Source organism: Myotis yumanensis, unplaced genomic scaffold (genome assembly GCF_028538775.1).
Source record: "Myotis yumanensis isolate MYYU_CA2020_CCGP unplaced genomic scaffold, mMyoYum1.0.hap1 SCAF_1, whole genome shotgun sequence".
In the NCBI taxonomy this organism is placed as follows: Eukaryota; Metazoa; Chordata; class Mammalia; order Chiroptera; family Vespertilionidae; genus Myotis; species Myotis yumanensis.
The window spans coordinates 8,999,862-9,021,806 of NW_027223752.1; the positions used below are offsets into that span (position 1 = coordinate 8,999,862).

Consider the following 21,945-nt stretch of genomic DNA (forward strand, 5'->3'; position numbering starts at 1 on the left):
GCATGACTAGGTTAGAACTACACATAAGGTAACAACTAGGTTGTCTAGTTTTCCCCAGATGATCAGAAGAATGCTGGTCTGTTCAAAAGTGACACACTGAGAAGGGATAGTTAACAATGTATGAAGAGGCAGAGAAATCATATAAGTCAAAGAGCCTCTCACATAAGGGAAAGCATCTGACAAATTTCAATATGACCCTAGTACCATGGTTGGCAAACTGCGGCTCGCGAGACACATGCGGCTCTTTGGCCCCTTGAGTGTGGCTCTTCCTAAGCCTTAGGAGCACCCTAATTAAGTTAATAACAATGTAACCTACCTATATAGTTTAAGTTTAAAAAATTTGGCTCTCAAAAGAAATTTCAATCGTTGTACTGTTGATATTTGGCTCTGTTGACTAATGAGTTTGCCAACCACTGCCCTAGGACATTAACATGTTCTATCTCATAGAGTCTGTCCATGAAGGGAAAAATATGTGCAATGTACTTTAGAGAAATTTTACCAAAAATTTTTCAAACAAAACCTAAGAATTTCTTTATGATGGTGTTTCACATGAAGAGTGAATAATAAATTTTCAATTGTCAATATTATCATTATTTACTAGCCATGCATTAGCCATCATTAAAAAAATCACCCTATTTCACCAAGAGCCCAAAAATGTGAAGCATCCCTGTATATTATAATTAAATGTTTGAATAGAAGATCAAACCAAAAACAATACCTATGTAAATCCTCATAAAGCAAAATAAAAAAAGTTTAGAAAACTATTTTTTCAACATTGAATAACATTTAATCTTCATTTTTTTTCCTCTAGAGTATTACTTTACAACTAGAAGAAGGTTATTGCTCTGGGCAAGCTTGGCCAAGAATCTGACAAGTGTGAAAATCTAGGTTCCCTGCAGGATTCAATGTTATTATAGCAGCAAGTGATGGCTGTGACAATATAGCTTCGTTCCTCAATTCCTTTTAGCTCTGGGGGCAAGATTTCAGACAGCACGAATCACTCAGTCCTGCTCAACCACCTCCAAGTCCAGAGTGGCTGGACCCCAAAATCCCAGTTAAAAGTGGAACTCAGGAGGGTTGGAGAAGGAGTTGCACTTTTGTTTTATAACCCTGAGAATCTAGAGACCTCGATACAAAAGAAAGGAGACTCCAGACCAGGCCTAACTAGGACATCGGCTCCCCATTTCATTCTATCCCAGTTTGGGCCTAGAAAATAAACCATCAGACTTCACCTTTAAATATGTCAAAATTCTTCTCGTTGCAAGAAGACATTCATTTTATTTGCTTTCTTTATTTTTGTTGCTGACACTATTACAGATAAAGTATGTAACCTTAACTTTTCCTGTCAAATCGCATTTTCCTAATGAGTAAGCATTATTTCACAAATGCCCTGTCCTCATATTAGATTCATCTTCGTTGATCTTCCGTGCTTTAAGTTGGCTGATTTTACTTTGCTGTTCCTGAATAGCTAGGAATGAATGCTCCTTAACAAACCATGCCATTTACTGAAAAAAGGACTAGCTAATGGGACCTATTGCATAAAGTGGGGGGAAACCCTCTTTGCATTCCAATAATTTCCCCTCTGGTTGTGAGCTTTGCCAAGTCTGTGCTCTTTCTTTACAACACTGTAGGCTTGTGGTTGGTACACTCTTCACAGAGAAGAGTTACCTTAATCAAAGCCATAAGAAAAATGAGCTTAGAAAAGTTGACATTTTCTTTATTGTTCAAGACAACAATTAGTTATCTAAAAGGTTACAAAATTTCCATTTTTAAATTAATGCCTACAATATTTTCTCTAAGGTGTGACCATTAAAACACTTTTGAATTCTATCCCATAAAATTCCTGTATCTGTTTTAACTATAGAGATTTAATGTGTTAAGAGATTTGATCACTTCTATAAAGAAAAGGGCAGGCACCTTTTTAATCACAAGGTAGAAAGAGCTATCCTACCATAACTTGAACATGGACTGGGCCCATCGCAATCTGTCCACAGAGTGGTACAACCGATCGAAACTCCAAAGTATAGTACAATTTTATTTATTCAAACAATTTGGAGCCAGGCAAGATCAGGAACTGCTTTTCTCCTATCACTCCATCCACCCCAAATGTTCAGCATCCTTACAACTTGGGCTACTCACGGATCTCAGAATGTCACCAACATTTCCCATCTTTGTCTTTGCTCATGTTCTCTCTTCACCTTGTAGAGTGGTCCTCCACCCCATCCCCAATTTAACCCTCTGGATCTGGTCCCCAGAAGCCATTCTTATTACCTGTGCCCACCTTCCTCCCAGCAACTGGATGTGATCCCTAAACTCAAAATGTCCAAGGAAAAGAAAGGAGGGAAGAGGGGAGGGAGGAAGGGAAGAATGAACAGAAGTTTCCTATAGCATTTCTTAACTCCCCTGTGACAAATAGCTATTATGCAAGGCAGAACGTTTTATTCATTCACTTACTTATTTCCCCTATAAGAGCAAAGGCTTCTTGAAGGCAAGTGCTATGCTTCATCCATTTTTTATAACCTCCAGAGAATATGGGGCCATGTCTGACTTATAGAAGTAGCTTATTATTCATAAATGTCTACGTATACTGAATTCAAATAAATATTTCAGATCTTGTCTTCTCTATAGGAGAAAAACTGATGAAGTTTCCAAACAGCAAGGAATGTTTGGAAACAGCTAGGGAACATTCCTCTGTATAAGTCAACTCCCAGCCACCACTGTCAAACCAATGTGACAAGTAGAGGAAGAAAGGACCCCTTCCACGAGCTTACTCTGCATTCGGTCGAGAGAAACCAAGAATTACGCCCTATAAACGAGGTTGTATTATTTCAGTAGTTCTGGCCACACTGCCTCACTGGTCTCCCTAGCTCATTAACTCAAAGCTTCATTCACAGTTCTGTTGTGTGTGCACATGGCCACAGAGGCTGTAAAGTTGAGGCTGGTGACTAACTCTGCATCCTCATATGCTCCCCATCCCTGCCTTTGCCTCTTCCTACCCCACATCGTATCATTTGGGAAACTGTCATTTCCCAAAACCATCATTTCAAACAAGGACATTCCTACGAAAAACAACTATACTCTCTGATTTATTGGCTCGAAATAATCAATAGGTATTTTGAACTTGGTGAAGATTTGAATTGTAAACCATCTTTCTAGAAAAAAAAAGAGGGAGAGCCCAAAAGAGAAGCAATTTGGAAGTCCAGGCTGGAAACTAAGAGGGAAGCAGGAAAGGTCAATATGAATTTCACCAATGTTACCAAGCATTGGGTACCGAGCCTGGGGCACCTTCTCTTACTGATACAAATTCAGACCAAGAGATCTCAGGATTTCTCTACGGGCTGGAGTAGAGCGTCCATGTCCCTGTAGGGATTAGGATAGCTCTAGACCAGCCGTGGGCAAACTACGGCCCGCGGGCCAGATCCGGCCCGTTTGAAATGAATAAAACTAAAAAAAAAAAAAGGCCGTACCCTTTTATGCAATGATGTTTACTTTGAATTTATATTAGTTCACACAAACACTCCATCCATGCTTTTGTTCCGGCCCTCCGGTCCAGTTTAAGAACCCATTGTGGCCCTCGAGTCAAAAAGTTTGCCCACCCCTGCTCTAGACCAATCTGTAGGTTCTAACTGGAAAGATCCTCTGGTCTGAATGCTCATGGCTTACTGGATGCTCACTGTAGCAGACCTGAATGCCCAGGTCAGCTCCGTAACTAGACTGGTATGCTCATGTCATCCCAAAGAGTAGGAATATCCTAAAACAAATTCCTCAGGAGGAGGCTGTAGTGGAAAGAAAGCAAATCAAGTCTCTTGGACTCAAGTATCAGTTCTATCCCTAACTAGTTATACGTGATCTTCAGCAAACCACCTAAGCAGAATTTCTTAATTCTTCAGGACCTGTGTTCCTGTCCATATGTAAAGTGAAAAAAATAATACTTTACATATATCCATAGTTGTAAAATCAAAATTAGATGATTTGCATAAAAACACTCTTCATAGATAGAAGCACTATACATATATGAAATATTATTATTTGCCTACTACTGTTTAATTATTCATTCCAGGAGATAAGGAACAAGATATAATTAAACCCCATGTGATTACATGGAGTGGTGATTGTTTGTTCAGCATTACGCATCATGTTCAGCATTGGTGAAATTTGTATTCAACATTAACATTCATCAGATGTTCTGAATCATCAAAGACAAAGAATTCCTGGTTCTCACAGCATTAGTGAAAATACAAGTTATATCTAATTAGGATTAAACCAATTTCAGATTAGCAGGTAAAAGTGAATATTTCATCAATTGGGATTAAATAAAGGTGTAGAGCTCCTACTAGCATTTACCCCACATGCCTTGCAAGGGAGACCAAGACATCTGGGCTTGCGACCCAGAGCTGTTTGTTACCAACAAACCTGTGGCACTTACTCTTCTCTGGGAACTTCAGTTTCCTCTTCTGTAAAATGAGAATATTAGCCTACTTCTAATATTTCAGCTATAGAATTCTATGAATTTTTTATATTTGCACAAGTCCTTTGATTTGACTCATAAATGTCATGGAGGAATGCAGCTCTTCACTAGCCTTGCAGAGTATACCTTCTATACAAGTGTATTTCCATTGCAAATTTGCTGTGCATGTTCATATCAGAGAGCCATAAATTATAAATCCAGTGACAAAAAGTTCAGCCTTTACTTCAGGCCTAATCAATACAAGGTCTTGCACAGAAGAGCTCATTATCTGCACCAAACAAAAGTATATTCAATAGCAAGTTCTTCAGTTTCCATTTAATTATTATCTTAAACCATCCTGTAGTCTTCTGACTGTCCTGGTATGTCTTTGCTTCCAGGTTAAAACATTCAGTGTCCAGTGAATAATAATACAAAACTGAAAATCTAGTTTGAAATCATCTTATAAGCAATTTATAAGTTTCCAAATCTATAGAAGTTTTGCTTATGGTAGTGTCATGTAAATGATATTTATGTTTAATATGAACAATGCTTTTATTTGCCCCTTTTCCATCTTGTCACTTTTGATGGGACAGTTAGTCACTTGAAGCTTTTCTTCACTTTAAGAAACATATACACACATTTTCCCAAAGAGATGTGAGAGGTTGGATTATTATAATGGGTGATAATAATTACAGACTAGCTTTTCAATTCAGCCTTATGACAAAAAGAAAAGATGGGGTCAAATAAAGATAGTTTGTGAAATTGCATAAGACCATTCTCAAAAAGATCTAACTGAAGGGGACCTGGATGGATTTCACATTTGCAGTGAAGTCAGAATCAGATGTTCTTATTTTATCTTTCTTCCATCTCAGCACAGGTGAGGCACAAGCGATGCACAAAATAAGGTAAGAGACTCTGCCAAGCATTTGCTATCCCTTTTTTCTCATCAATTTTAAAAGAGAAAATACACTCTGGCCAACATCTACCATCTGCAATCATAATCTTGTGCTCCTCCCCCATCCCTCACCGCCTCTCTTTCTAGAGTCATTTTTATAACACATAACAAACACACAGTCTTCAAAGTCTCCCTACTTGAAATTTTCCTTCTGAGGCCATTCTGAAAACTTTACCTTAAAACTATTCTTAGAAAATAATAATAGAAAAACAAAATCTTTGTTAGCATGATCCATAGATGGTAGTGACCAAGCTTGTTTCTGACAAATAAGCAGGTACTCAGAACCTTCACAGTTTTCCCAACAAGTTATGGGACTATTTGTGTGAATAACATTCAGTCTGTAATAGTCTTGCCTTTGGCCCTTAGGATAATTCAGGAACATCAAATGAGAGTTACACTGTGCCAAGCTGGATATGATCCCATGATGCGCCAAACAATGGAAACTCTTTCTCTGAGACAGAAAGGCATGTAGAGCTGCAAAGAATCAGGAATGACTAAGGGGATGAGTGAATGACGGTGGTTCAAATGTATAACCTTTTAAAATGAGAATGAAATGTATGTTTTTTTCCTATAGCAGATATATATATGAACATAATATTTCTATGTGTAAATACACATACAAATATAAGTACTAGGTATGGTTCTAGTCATACTGGCTCTCTGGGGAACAGTGCGTACTCAGGTAACAAGATGCTTCTTACTGGACCAAAAGTTACCAGCATCAAAAGCCATCTGCTAATATAAAAGGAATTGCTATGTCAGGGGCCCAGATGCTTGAGCACCTGGGGTAAGACCTTGGAGCTTGCCAAACCTAACTATATCACTGTGGTCCAGTTAGAGACACTGCACTCTTTCCTTTGTCCACCTGTGAGAGACAGTTGCACACAGCCCTTCAAGTCAGAAGTACCCACCTGGCATCTGTTCGGGTGTCCCACCGAGAGCTGGAGCAGACTGCTCTTGCCTGGTCAACCTCACAGCTTAAAAATCAACAACAACTCTATTTAAATAAGCATTAAAAACAACTTGAGCCTAGAAAATATACTTAGTGCTAACTGCATTGGATAGTAGGGGCAAGTTTAGTTTTCCTATTTGTAATTAACATCACATAGTAGATGTTTATATCACAAAAGTTTTGTGGTTTCATTTGCATCTCAAGAACATCCTGCAATGTTACTTTAATTCTTAATCTTCAGAATTGTCACGTGAATCAATTAACAAGAAATAACAATAAGTAAACTGTATATCCCAACCTGATCAGTTAGATTCTAAAAGACCTGGGACCTTCTTATAGAAATTGTAATTTATTTGATTGAGGTATTGGATTTTAGGATCTGATTCAGTTTCATCTGGGGCCTCACATTAGCACAGGATATTCTGAAATGGGCACCTGTTATTATCTTTGCTCTCTGAACACCTAGATTATTGATTGCTTACAGGGCTTTTATTGATTCTTCCAAAGTTCAAAACACTACATATCCTTAGCTTGTCGAAAAATAGAGAAAAATGCAATAAATAAAATCAAATCATATTTATGATTTAAAATGGTCATGTTACAATAAGGCTGTCTTCTAATAAGTGCCAATGAAAAAGCAAACTTTTCAGCTTCTAACAGGATAAGAAATATATTTTATGGGGTTCTTTTATTAACTTCACAGCAGTTAAAAATTAAGTCATTTCATAAATTTTACAAGTTAGCAATGTATTTAAACATATCCATTCACTAATATGATGATTTACTTATGAATTTTTAATTATTTCCCATTCATGAGCTATTGCTAATCATTAGAGTTCATCTAGTGATTTGGTAATTTAAGAGAAATTTTGTTCTCTTTAAAAATGCAATATAAAGAAAGACCTTTAGAAAACAAGTATATACGGTCTTTTTTTTTTTAAGTTGGCAATGAAGCTTGTTTAAGTTGGGCAAAAACTCAACTTCTCGGCCTAATTTGTCTTTGCAAAAGCAACCATTACTATTTGTTTGCCTGGAAGCTGGTCTGGCTGCCTCTACCATGCATTAAATGACAATGTCAAAGTCTTCTCAGGAATCTCTTATCCAGGCTGGTGCAAACTTCACATTTGAGCACTTAGGAGCAGATGCTTCTTTCATGCCAAGCATCAATGGGTTTGCTGCCTTGCACATTTCAAAACAACCTACTGAATCATCTACTGTTAGATCAAGGCTTTGCTTCATCCAAAAACTGGAAAAAGCCACCCAGGGCGCTAACACCCCTGGGGCGACCCTCTAGGGAATACGAAGGCCAAACCTGATGACCAAGCTGTTTGCTAAATTCACTACTCTCTATGCACATTCAACAAGACAAGTCAGCCTCAGAAAGACGTTAAACAGATTTAAAGGGAGGATGAAAGAAGATACTCAACGGATTTTGGAGGTTAGGGTCTCGGGGAGGGAGAGCGCCCTCTTGGACTCCGCAGGCCCTTTCACGCTGTCCCTCAGGGAACGCACACTCTTCTGGCGGTTCCTTGCAAAGCGAGCCCTCTTGATCTTCCACAGCGCGGTGTCGCTGAGGTTGGTCACATTGGTCCTTACAGCAGTGATAGCTTTGCAAAAGGAATTAGAGGTTATCATTTTCCTTAACTCCTATGTTATGCAACTAGCTTAAAACCATTCGTCTGTGTATATTTTTCAGTATTACAAACCATCTTTCATGGATAGATGACTCATTCACCTTTCTCTCTTCAGGAAAGCTTATATGAAAAATCATGACTATTGTCTTTCATGACTATCGTCTAAATAAGATTAAATTATCTGATTTTGTTATCACTGGATAACTAGCTGACTGACCAAAGTCTTTTCCCCATCTAGTCAGGGCTGTAGGTACCTGATTAAGAAGCATGAGAGAGTGAATTTGCAAGGTGCAAATATCTCTTACAAACTTGCTCACAAGCATTACAATCATGATGATTGAATAGCATTTACGGAACACACAGTCACAACTGTTTCTCACAAGTCCCCAAAAGGAACTAGAAAAATTGGGATTTCGGAATGCCAGAAAATAGTTCATCTGAGGATGATTACAGTAGGTATTCAACAAACATTTGAGAGATGAAGTACACGAAGTCAAGGCATCCTCCATAATGGGAAATCGAACTACGCACATATGTCTTCTGCTTATCTAGCAAGCACAAGCATAGGAACCTCGTCTCTATACAGCAAGTTCTTCCTTTTGCTTACTTGTAGGAAAAGGAAATTCTTTGTTACAATCCAAATGCAGCTGAGCTTCCAAAGAAAGTGTCTCAAATCTGTTGACAAAGAACTCCCAGCTCAAAGCAGGAATATCTTGCTTGAGAAAATGCAAGAGCAAAAGCTTGCTCAATATTGTGGGTCGATCTTTAACCACAGTATCAAACTGGAAGTCAAGACAAAGACACAGACCCTGGGGAAAAGGAGGAGGAAAGCAAAGTCAGATGTAAACATCTAAGTTGCTTCAAAGCAAACACACTAAGCAAAGTCAGTGGAACAAAGCAAACTCCTCAATCTATATTTATAATGTAGAATGAGCCAACTGAAAGCTTTCTTGCTGCAAATTTTGGTAGAAAAAATACAAAAGAGAAGCTTCTCCTAATTGTGGAATAGCCCTTAAATTTTGACTTAGAAATCTGAACTAAATGTATGTTACTAATTTTTTTTACCCAAATATCCTCAAACCAATGTTTCTTTTCTTAATGTCTGTAGTTTCTATCAGAGAAGCATAGTTCCAAAGACACATTTTAAAATACACAAAAAGGTGGTCTTTAAATTACCTTTCAATGTTAAATTCTAAAATTTAGAATTAAAATTTCTAAAAGAAATTCAGATTTTAGAATTATTTTAATGATTCTAAAAGAACATAAGTCATCTTCTTGGAATGTGAGTGAAACAGAGTTTTAAAAAAGCAAAGGTATAATGGGTTGAGCATCTATTTCTCTAGTATATAAGTCTATGATTCCCTTTTTTAAAAAACTGCAATTCATCCTATTAATTCATCCAACTCTCATCTAATGAGTGCCTCCTATGTTCCAGGCCCTGAGCAGCAGTAAGACATACAACCACCTAGTCTTATTAAGACCAACAGAGAAGGACTATCCAGAAAACAACTGGAAGTTTTTACAAGGAAGGGTGAGCATCCATAGGCAGCACAACCCTAGAATATTTCAGATCCTGTACCATTGCCCTTTCTTCTTAGTCTTTTTTACAAGAACCCTCCCACTGATTGGGAGGCAGTGTACACACACACACATACACACACACACACACACACAGAGTTAAGAATATGACTTTATTATGAGTCAGACCTGAGTCTTCTCTACCACTTACTAGCCGTGTGACTCTGAAATTACTTAACCTTTCTAACCCTCAGCTTCTCTATCTGTAAAATGGGAACATACTAAAGGTTATTGTGGAGATTAACTGAAATAATGCAGGATCGGACACTTTTAATACACTGCCCTGAAAACACAATGCCTATTTGATAAATGTTAGCTCTTGCCATTATTAACTTTAATAATAATGAAATAATGATAAATCAGGTGGCAATGGGGAAAAACAGAAGATCAGGACTTTGGAGGTTCTAGTTTTGGTTCTCCCAAAATTCACTCTGTGTCCTTTGATAAGTGACATTATCTCTCTGAGACTTGGTTTCAACTATAAAATACATGTGCCAGCTGGCCAGTGTGGTTCAGTGGTTGAGCATCACCCTATGAACCAGGAGGTCACAGTTGGATTCCCATTCAGGGCACATGCCTGGGTTGTGGACTCGGTCCCCAGTAGTGGGTGTGCCGGAGGCAGTCAATCAATGATTCTCTCTCATCATTGATGTTTCCATCTCTTTCTCCCTCTCCCTTCTTCTGAAATCAATAAAAACAAATTTTAAAAATAAATAAATTTTTAAAAATACAGGAGCCAAATAAGATAAAGATACAACTCTCTCCAGGTCTTATAATTCATGTTACTTTGGCTTTAATTTGTAGCATTTCATTTTGGTAGCATATTTACCTTCTCATGGTTTGCCTTGATTTATAATTTACCTGATTTCTCTTAGAAACTAGCCTCAATTAAAAGGTCTTTTAGCCCAGAAACCAGTGAAATGGTATAAACAAACTTAATTTAATAATCTGCCACAAAAAAAGTTATACAACAATTCCATCTTTCAGAAGTGATTCAGCACATAGACAAAGACTGAAAAGAAAGTATCAACAAATAAAATAAGAGGTCTGTTAATACGATGTGATTCTGAGATGTTTTTCCCAACTTGAAAATTTCCACAATCATCATCATCATCGTCATCATCAGTAGTAACTGTGTTTATGTGACACATAACTCAGGGTTTAGTAGAGCAGAGCAGGTTACACACACTGAGGGACGTCACCTGCAACGCCGGCCTCTTTATGGTGTCCAGCAGGAGCCCGGCCCTGGTAGCCACTGCTGGGTTGACATCCTCCACAGCCGCCAGAAAGCAGCAGAAAGCATGCGCCAGCGAGTACTTCAGCAGGTGGTTTTTGGTCACTGAGTGAATATCCAGAAATCTACAAATTACAGCCACCTTTTCCACTGAAATGTAAAAGGCAGAGGACAAAAAATGACATGTATCTAGACAGTCTGAACGCACAGAGATAGGGTAACTGGGCCCCCAGACACTGATTTTAAATACCAAGAGGAACGTCTAGTGCCTCCTTTTGAGTGATCCGTGCAGCACAGACCACTTCTACTCAGTGCAGTATTTTTGTCAGGCAGCCTTGATTTAGTTCTGGGTTGTCTCTCTCTCTCTCTTTTTTTTAATGGTCTTTCCCATTGTTTAACTTCCAGCTGTGCTTCAAACTATTCAAAATGCCTCCATGCTCATTTCTTTGTCCATTCCACAGAGGTTCCACAGGGAGGTGGGAGGTACCCGCCAGTCCTGGCTCTAGATTCTGAACCCTCCACTCCACTCTTAGCGTGTCATGATGTGAAGTGACAACCAGTCTTCCCGGGGCTGTACAGTGTACGTCTTCCATAAAATAGATGCGCCCTACTTGATAGATTTCTAATTATTCTGCAAGTCTATGTTAAATGATTCCAGCCACTCTTAAAACAGAGCTTGATAAAAAGCCATAGAAGATAGTGAAGCAACATAGTTTCATGCAAATAGAGATGGTTCAGTATTTTGCTTAAGCTATTCGAGCAGCCTAGAATATTCTTTCTATTCTTCTCTGCTAATGGACATTCTACCATCCTTAAAAGAATCTGCTGTTTAAATTCTACATGTTCTGTGAAGTCCACTCTGACTTCCTAGCGTGGTCTTTCCAGACCACAAACTCCTGCAAAAATACTATTCATTGCCCTGGCTGGTTTGGCTCAGCGGATAGAGCATCCGCCTGCGGACTGAAGGCTCCTGGGCTCTGTTCCAATCAAGGGCACATGCCTGGGTTGTGGGCTTGATCCCCAGTAGGGGGCGTGTAGGAGGCAGCCGATAAATGATTCTCTCTCATCATTGACGTTTCTCTTTCTCTCTCTCCCCTCTCCCTTCCTCTCTGAAATGAATAAGAATATATATTTTTAAAATACTATTCATTTAGATATGGCATTTGTGTGTTCATATTTAGCTGTATGACATATCTTCTTTTGTGATCTTGAATTATATTTACACCTTTATAGTTTCTTAACCTTTTACATGTTTGTATTTGGTCCCATCCATTAAATTGAGAGCTTCTGAGAGCAGGAGTTTGCCCTTATACTCTTTTTATTAATCCCACATTTAGTAATTATTCAATAAATCCACTAATTCACTTATTTTAAAGACACCATCCTAGGTACTTGTTGGGGAGATGGAAGTAAATGGAAAAATGAACTGTTAGGGACTGAATTATTGTGCCCCCCCCAAATTTACACATGAAGCCCTAACCCCCAATGTGATGGCATTTGGAGTTGGGACCTTGGGAGGTCATTAGGTTTAGATGAGGTCATGAGGGTGGGGCCCCCATGATGGGATTTGTGTCTTTATAAAAATCAAAAGGAAAACTAGACACAGGAAGAAGGTGACCATCTACAAGCCAGGAAGAGAGCCCTCACCAAGGAACTGCATTGGCTGGCACCTTGATTTTGGACTCCCAGCCTCCAGAACTGTGAGAAATAAACTCTGTTGTTTAAGCCACCCAGTCTATGGTATTCTGTCAAGGCAGCCCAAGCAGACTAACATGTGAATCATTCACAGGTCTTGACTTCAAAGTCAAGTCGGCTAAAAGAGATAAACAGGTACAACTATCACCAAATGTAATACAAAAAGCTGTAAATGCTGTTAGTGATGTATAAATAAAATGCTATGGGAGCTTGGAGGATTAAAAACAACGTTCCACCAAGGGAACCGAGAAATGGAACTCAATGGGGGCCTTTGAAGGTGGTTCAAACGGAGATGGCATTTGATTGGGTTCTAGAAGGGAAGAGGGTTTCAGACTGAGAACAGAGACTGGCCAAGATATGGGTGAGGGGCAGTAGGAAGCAATGAGGAAAATAGAATGTCAGGTGAAGAAAGATGAGTGAGAAATGAGGCTACAAACACGAGCAGTCAGACCATGGGAGGTTTTGAATGTCCATTTAAGGAGTCTGAACTTTATTCTCTAGACATTGAAAACCCATTAAAATGTTTTGAATAGAAAAACAACATAATCAGAGCTGTGAATATTTTCGTATTTTTTTTTTGCTTGTGTTACTGGCGAAATGGATTAGCACAATTTAAAAACATAAAGAGGCCATCAAGAGTGCTGATGTTGCTAAGGGAGTGAAAGTGCTCAGAAAACAATGAGCACAGGCCATTGAAGAGGCAGAAAAATTGTTGTTGATTCGGATGAACAAAGAACAGTTAGCCAGTGATAGCATTTTGGAGACAATGATATGTGAAAGTGAAGGAGCTGCATATTGACCTCCTGAGAGGCACCCCTGAACAGAGTACTGAAAGTGACTCGTTGAAGGCTAGCAGGGGGTGATTCAAAAAATTTAAGAAAAGAAGTGTTTATTTGTAGATTAAACAGTATATTCGACATGTACTGTATATAAGAAAGGTTAAAACAGAGTGTCCTTTGGGGGTCTGGAACAGATTAATTCAATTTACATTATTTCTAATGGGGAAAATACGATTCAGTTTTCAAACAAATTGCTTCTCGAACAACCTTCTGGAACTAATTAAGTTGAAGGACCGAGGTTCCACTGTAATCAGTGTTTTTAACAAACACTCCCAGTAATGCTGATGCAAGTAACCCATTGGGTTGACCATTTAAGCCAGGACCCATGTGAAAGTAAACAGTGTACAATTAATAAATATACCTGGAGGACAGGCATAAACTGGGACTACCCTAGGCAAACTAGACAGGGCCACCCTCCCTAAAGATCACTCTGCAAAATATTACTATTGACAAAGCTCAGCTAAGTAGACACAACAAAGAATACCGGCAAGTAGGACAATGCCCTATAGAAAGAGGGAAGGAAAATGGAAGGCAGAAAGAGATCTCATAACTGGACATCTGGTTTGTAATGTGATCCAGAGAGAATTGTTATAACACAGAGGTACCTGCTTCAAACCTCATCTTCCAGTCTTTGCTGTTGAAGTTGCCATTTATGATTGTCCAGAAGATGTCAGCACCATGAGGAAGTGACAACGCATGGAGCAGGAGAGGAACCGCCAGTGAAGATAACTGGGAGAAGTCGGATTTGATGACTCTCCACAGGCTGGAAACCAAGAAGCAAAGTGGTTACAGGTATAACCTTCTTAGAAAGAAAATACTATTATCTTGATTGATAAGAAGTATAGTTAACCGGTAGATGGTCAGAATGCTTTCAGTGAAATTGCATTCATCCACAAGACTATGATCCTCTGATGAACTTTTCCTATGCTCTGTTCTGTTCAGGTCTTTTTAAAGTAATTACTTTTATGTAACAACATAGAAAAACATCACTTAACATTACATTTTAACATAAAAAATTTTAATTGTATATTTTAAATTCAAGTAATAAATGAATAATGACTGTTAAATAATATACAAATTGATATTAGTTATGTTAAGATGGTGAAGTGATAGTGATTTTAATTTCTTTTTCTTGTACTGAACATCTGGGAAGTTTTGTTGGTTTGGCCTGCCCAGCAGCCTTTTCCTCGTATTATTCTAGCAAGGAGCAACTCTTTCAATTAAGAACAGCCTCTTCAACTGGCAGAGCTGTCAATCAAGCCCCACCCACCCACCCCTTCTCCTATTGTCAGAGTGAACACAAAACCCATGCTGATCAAAGTGCTTCAATGCTGAAAATCGAGTGATTAGTCAAGGAGTGGACATATGACGTAAGTGTGGGAATGCCGGAATCCTTGTCCAGGTATAGACTCTGGGACAGAAAGATCTCTCTCCTTCTCACAGGAACAGGCTGCTGAGAAGCAGCCAATACAGATGGAATGAGGCTAAGTATGGTGAGGGAGGGAGAAAGGGAGAGGAGACCGAAAGAGAAAAAAGGAGAGAGAGGGAGAGAGAAATCCCTAGTAACACCTTGTGAGTGCCAGCCCTGCCTAAAACCAGACCACTACTGGTCAAAAATGTACCTTAGCAAGTTTAGCTAAGTTCCTATCAATTTCTACCAGAATAATTCTGAAGGTCTATTTTTACTAATCCTATATAATAAAAGCGTAGTATGCAAATTGTCCCCTCAACCGGGAGTTTGTCTGGGAGTTTGACCAGGGGGTGGGGTGGGCCGGGGAAAGGGAGGGAGGCCCCGGCCAACAGCAGCTAAGGACCCTACCAGTGCAAGAATTTTGTGCACTGGGCCTCTAGTAATATCTAAGCAGTTTCAGGTCTTTTATTCATTTATTTAAAGTATGCCTTTTGTTTGTTTTTGTTGTTTTATTTTGTTGTCTTTTGGCTCCAGAGTTAATCCAGAATTGAAACTATTTGTGACTTTAAAAAACTCATAATGTACCCCTAAAAGATGAGAAGAGTGGCACAGTATCTCCAATTTATGGAGAATACAAGTCACTAGAGTTGCTGGTATCTCGGAAGACATACTAGACTTATAGAATGAAAAAGAGTAATTTTCAAATGCCATATGCTATAACTGAATTGTGGAAATCAGAAAAATATGGATCTACTCTGAACCCTGTCATTAATTAACTGTGTAACCAAGTGTAAATGTAACTTGTCTGAACTTCCACTTCCTCCTGATGCTGGTTGTATTAAATGTTAGACACATAGTAGGTATTCAAAAACCTTACACTACTATTACCATTGTGAGGCTAAGGACAATGATACTTCTCTACAACAACAGGCCCTACGGAGAATGCAAAGGAAAAGGAAGGCATGATCTCTGCCCTCATGGAACTTTCATTTCAGTAGAAGGAAGCAAATCGTATATGGCAAAACCGTCTCAGTGACAAAAATCCCTGGACTCTTCCAATCCCATACTGCTTTCTCGGGTCCCTACAGCAGCTTTGTTTGAAAAACAGAAGCATGTCCTTTCTCCAGATCCTTTCATTGTCCCTCAGGGTTTTTGAGGGTGAAACCTGGGCTAGGTAGCCCAAAGGCTAAGGCAGAGATGCCATGGCATCAATGATCCATGCGTCCCAACTACACCTCCAATAGAGGTGGCTTTCACAACAGAAGTCAGCCCACGTCGTCTCCCCGCTCTCCTGGAATGGGCAGAGCTTCTGCCCAACTCCTGACCCTGTCCCTTCACTGCTTCTGCCTGGATTTGCCGCTTGTCTCATCTGTTATGCTGATCCTTTCAAAATTCTATCATTATCTCAATGCCTATCCAAATGGTATCTACTCCTGAGGCTTCTCTGATCATCCAAAAATGACCTCTCCCACCTATAACTACACAAAACAGTCACCCATCACACATCCCTGCGATTGACAGTAACATATATACATAGGTGACCATGTGTCTTCATTTATCCAAGATCTCAGTCTACTATATATTTATTATTTTGAGGTTATTATGAAAATCATCCCCTCTTCACTCTCAAGAGTAGACCAATTTGAATAATAAACTATGTGGTCACGTTCTGTACACATACTATTCACCTTCTTCCAAACTAGATTGCAAATTACCAAAATGAATATTGTAAGCCCTCAATAATATTTTGAATGAATACATGAATAAATGAATAATGACAAATAGAGCCTCAACTTGGTTTAGTTACCAAGTTAATCTAAACCAACCTTTTCCTTTTTTAATCACTTCATTCCCTTATATATAAAAATGAGGATATTATTTTTCTAACTTATTTCCAGGAAGATTGTAACAGTTATTTTAAAGTTCTTAAGAAGAAAACCACTATGTAAATCCAGGGCAATATTTTCTTGTTTTTCTCAGAACGCCTGGGCAGTCTTTAAAAAAATACATTATCACGCCGAAACCGGTTTGGCTCAGTGGATAGAGCGTCGGCTTGCGGACTGAAAGGTCCCAGGTTCGATTCCGGTCAAGGGCATGTACCTGGGTTGCGGGCACATCCCCAGTAGATGTGCAGGAGGCAGCTGATCGATGTTTCTCTCTCATCGATGTTTCTAACTCTCTATCTCTCTCCCTTCCTCTCTGTAAAAAATCAATAAAATATATTAAAATTAAAAAATACATTATCAGATAATATGTGGAGAGATTTTAGATGTCTATTAGCAGTTCTATTTCAAGTAAGAAATTAAGTCCTTACTCAATTATACTAGGTAAATATTAACTTAGTACCTGTTGACATTTTTCTAGGTTACACTATGTTCTGTTTCTTTAATTTATCTTCATTATTGGAAGTATTACAGATGTCCCCTTTGACTTCCCCATTGACTCCCTCCACCAGGTACCTGCCCACCCCCAGGCCTTCACCACGCTACTATCTGTGTCCATGGGTTGTGCATATATGCATATAAGTTCTTTGGTTAACCTCTCCCCACTCACCCACCACCCCCGTCTTCCCTCTGAAATTCATCAGTCTGTTTCATGCTTCTATGGCTCTGGATCTATTTTGTTCATCAGTTTATTTTGTTCATCTAGGGTACACTATATTCTTAAGCCATCTAACAACTGAAAGGCATCACATTATCTTTATTTTGCCTTTTCTATTTCTATAGTATTTAGCAAAGAAAATTACTATTACTCATATTGACATACTTAATAATCAAACTAAATAAAAGTAATAAAAGTAGTTCCTATAGATGATTAGGCTGTCCTGGCTAAGAAAAATAATCCAAATAAATTGATAAGTGTTATCCTAAAGACTTACATATAAGCAAAAAAGCCTAACATATAAACAAAAAAAAAGGAAGACCTACCTTGCAATCAACATATGATCCTGAATGTAGGCTAAAAATTGAGGATGATCTTTTCTAGCAATGTATAAACACTCTCCGTGTAGACAGAGAATCTTCAGGCAATTGAGCATATTAAAAAGAATGTCTGGCTCTTCAAACTTAGCCATTTCCTATGCAAAAAACCACATGGTTACGGAATTATCTAAAACAGCAACGCTACCAAACAAAAAATTCAAATATTCCAAAAAGTATACCTGGAAAATGGTGTATATTAGTCTCAAAGTTACTGGAAGCTGTTGGTAGCTAAACTTTCTTTCAGTATCGTTCTTTACTGCTGTGAGGAAATAATTACACAGAGGTTAGCATAACTCCTCCTCCTTTCCCCCACCGTTCACGAACTGGTCAAGATCATAAAGCCAAGAGGAGTAAGAACAGATATAGAAGATGTACATGTTTAAAGTGTATAATGTTTTCATTTCCTCTCTACGTTAGCATATGTCCTTTCTATGGTGCAAATGAAGGAAACCTTCTAGATCAGGATTCTCAGCTTCCCTTTCCCAACTAGGCCTCCTGTACTCAGATGTCTCTGGCTCCCTGAAGCGACCTTAGCCCAGCCCTGTGCCCCTGTGGGCCACTAGTTCTGCTGCTACCTGCAGGGGCCTGAGGCCTGGCTAGGTATGCTTTCCTAATGGAAAGAAAGACAAGCAGGTATTAAAGAGAGGTATTCAAGTTATATTAGCACCTAAGGAAGAATTTAATCCCATGGACAAAGGGAACTTTTGAAAGAGGTGAATATATTCAAATCAGAACAACTACTCCTGGCTTTATTTCCTTATCAGCATCTCTAAAATCTCTGCCTCGATGGTAAAGAGTGGCAGGGCATTCTGCACGAGGCATGCTGGGAAAAAGAATTCACAAGGGGCTGGTGGAGGGGGTTGGAGGGGTGGGGGTGGTGGAACAGGAGACATCTGTAATACTGTCAACAATAACAATTATATATTAAAAAAAGAATTCACAAGTTAACCAGATGTAGGAACTAGTGTAAAATGGTTTCAAATCACTGTTATAAGTTTTGGCAATTCCTAGGATCAGAAACAACAGAAGTCAAACCCTCTTGGCATCTATACTAGATAGTTTATTGGAGATCTTCCATCCTAATGTATTCTAAATACTTGCTATCCACACCCAACTCTATTTTGTCTAGTGTGAAAGCTTTAAAAATATTTTTAATAGAAGAGATATCTGACTGCCAGAAGAAATAGGCACCAGGCCACAAAATGCAGAAACAGGACATCCTCTAAAAGCAGGGAGAAATCACTGCACATGGGGCAGAGCACCCAGCTGTTCTATGACAGAGGAGCTCAAGACCACGGCCTGGAGGCCACGGAGCAGGAGCAGGACTGGGGCGCTGAGCAGCGGGGGAGGCTGGTCTTGGGAGGAAATTAACGGAGACCTCCCAGAGGAGACCACTTATCACTGCGCCCTGCAAGACAGCAGAGAGCAAAAGAAGGACAGTGGACCGGAAGCTGTGATGGGAGCCTGGGTACGTGCTTGGAGAAGACGAATACACCAAATGTTTAAACAAGCGGAGGTTATAACAACTGAGCAAGGAAAAGAGTCATTTATAAAAATAAATGGCTTAATTTTAAGCATTGTTCAAATAAAATGTTACATATAAATAAATAAAAGTGGCAGCTAATTGATTTGGGTGCTATCTTAGGTTTGAAAAATATGTTTGCATATAAAGATTACAGGTGACTGGATCATAAGTAAAATCTTTGCTTTTTTTAGACATTAACACAGGCTGGGCCTGGGTCTCAGCAAGTATAATTAATTCTAAGTAAACCAGGAGACCCAGGTTCTAGCCTCCACCCTGCCACTAACTAGTGTTACAATACTTGGGTATGCAATTCCCAGACCCCCACCCGGAGATACCCACAATTGGGGGAGGGAGGTCGAAGGTCATTAATTTTGTTTGTATTTCAACTCCTCGGATGATTCAAGTTCTCCATTACCGTCTGGGCAGCATAATAAGCATAAAGTAGAAATGAGTAATACAAGCTACATGAAAATAGCAAGTTGTTTAACTCATCTGCAATGTATTTTCCTCATCTGTAACGTGAGAAGGCTGAACAAGAATCAGCAAGTTTCAAATTTCTTTTCTACAGAATACTTTGTTCAAAGAACATCTTACCTCGAACTCCACTATATGAAATGGAGCCAGTCAGTGCAGTCAGATTGAAGCAGGGTGGGCAGCCTGAGTCTTTATCATTTACCCACATCTTCCTACCAATAGCCACCCCACATAAGGAAGGGCCAAAGGAAACAGAGAGCCTGTACAACTCCAAGTACACCATGAAAACCAGTGAAGTAGGTCATCTCGGGTGTTCTTCCAATTTCTAAGTGTCAGTGGTTCTAAATAATGTGAGCCAGGATAGCCATACTCAACTGACCATTCATACAATTCATGCAGAAGCAGTCAATTCCAACCAAGCACGCTGTGGTAATAACATTGTTACCTTGATCTGACTATGACACCCCAGGACCTACAATGAACCCCACACAATAGTCACATAACAATATTTGCTGTTGACTAAGGGAATGATAGAAAGGATAGTAGAAATAGGAAGATTAAAAACTACTTAGATTTATCCCCAGAATGCCACAGTGCAGACTAAAAGCCAGGCTTTCCCAGAGGCACCTGGGATTACATCCTAATTTCCTGAAACTCCTTCAGCATGTGTGGAGCTAGAGTATGATTCCGGGCCTTCCTGCCATCCTGCTGTCCCCAGTTAGTCCCACTGAGCCTTTGAGCAACTGGCAACAGACCACCCTCCCTCCCAGCTCTGAGCGAGCCAATCAGCCCTAGAGCACAAATTGCTCAGGTGTGAGCCTGTCCAGAGTCCAGGTTGTACTCTGGGGGCACAGGAGCCAAATTCCATCGCCTCTGTCCCAGCATGCTCTGCTCTGGCCAAATGCCCTGATGGCTGTGGAGAGCGTCAGCACCCTCCACTCTGCCTCACACCTTGGTTCACGGCTACTTCTGCACAGAGAACACAATGTGCCATAAGTAGGGAGGTGGTCTTTTTCACACAAAACAGGGAGGTTTTGTCGATGACAAGCTCCTGCTGCCAGAAAGATGCTCAGTGACCTCGATCCACTAGAAACACATCCTGGATTTGTTCCCTTCATAATCTGGGGAAATGATTCATTTGCTCAAGTCTATATTAAGGAAGTCGAGTCTGAACTTGTGCAAGTCAATGGTCACCTAAGCAACCAGGGTTCTGAACGTTGGGCCTGTGCAAACTTGGGTGTGCCTGAGTTCACCTACCAGCATGTTCCGTGGGCTCGGTGTGATTGCCCGGGTTCTCCCCGTGCTTGCTGGCTGGATTCTCCTCCTCCTCACCTTCAGGGCCTATGGTAAACTCAGGTCTGGAAGAAAGGAGGCTATCCTCAAGGCTGTCTGTGGGCTCCTGGAACAAACAGGACAAGCAGCCAGATGAGCAGCCATGGGGATGTAACGAAGGTTCTGCAACAGAGACCGGTTGCATGCCTGCTGCGGCCCAGCCTGTGCTGAGCCCTGGGGGGCAGAGGCACCTGCCTCACAGGAGGCTTGAGCTTATTTCCTTGGAAATTTACATGAGGTGTTAGTGAAACGTTTTCATTCTCTTGAAATAATATGGAAAATGTCAAAAACGTTGTTAAATCTTCTTAGGCCTGATTTCCATCTCTGCTTTAATCCCTGTGCGTGTGCCCTACTCACCAAGAGATGCCAACCCAGGCACATATTGGTCAATAACTACTTAATTAGCAGGGAATAATAAGGGGTTCGCATCAACATTTAAAATAGAAATATCGATTGTCTAGAGAAGTCAAAATTTTAGGAATAAGAAATAGCTATAATATATGTGTTAAAGAGAAGTAGGTATGGCAAGCCATGTATCCATCAACAGATGAACAGATAGACAAAATGTGGTATATACATACAATGGAATATTACTTTGCCTTGAAAAGGGAAGGAAATTCTGACACATGCTATAACATGGATGAACTTTTTAGATGTTACAATAAGCCAATTACAAAAAGGACAAATACTGTATGATTCCCTTTTTATGTATTATTTACAGTAGTCAAACTCCTAGATAGAGGAAATAGAATGGTAGTTTCCAGGGGCTAAGAGAAAGGGGAGCAGGGAAAAACTGTTTAATGGGTATAGAGTTTCAGTTCTGCAAGATGAAAAAGTTCTAGAGATTGATTGTACAACAATGTGAATATATATATGTATGTATATGTA

The 21,945-nt window shown here is 39.6% G+C and overlaps 1 protein-coding gene across 1 annotated transcript in view; it reads right to left on the bottom strand.

Moving 5' to 3' along the window:
* The window catches only part of LOC139009254 (protein unc-79 homolog), a 224,255-nt gene that overhangs the window by 78,306 nt on the left and 124,004 nt on the right, over window positions 1-21,945 (bottom strand). Inside the window, 8 exon segments of the mRNA XM_070413424.1 lie at window positions 6,314-6,379; window positions 7,782-7,961; window positions 8,596-8,797; window positions 10,769-10,950; window positions 13,940-14,097; window positions 17,673-17,821; window positions 17,906-17,985; window positions 20,983-21,124. Coding sequence (XP_070269525.1) covers window positions 6,314-6,379; window positions 7,782-7,961; window positions 8,596-8,797; window positions 10,769-10,950; window positions 13,940-14,097; window positions 17,673-17,821; window positions 17,906-17,985; window positions 20,983-21,124 — 1,159 coding nt within the window.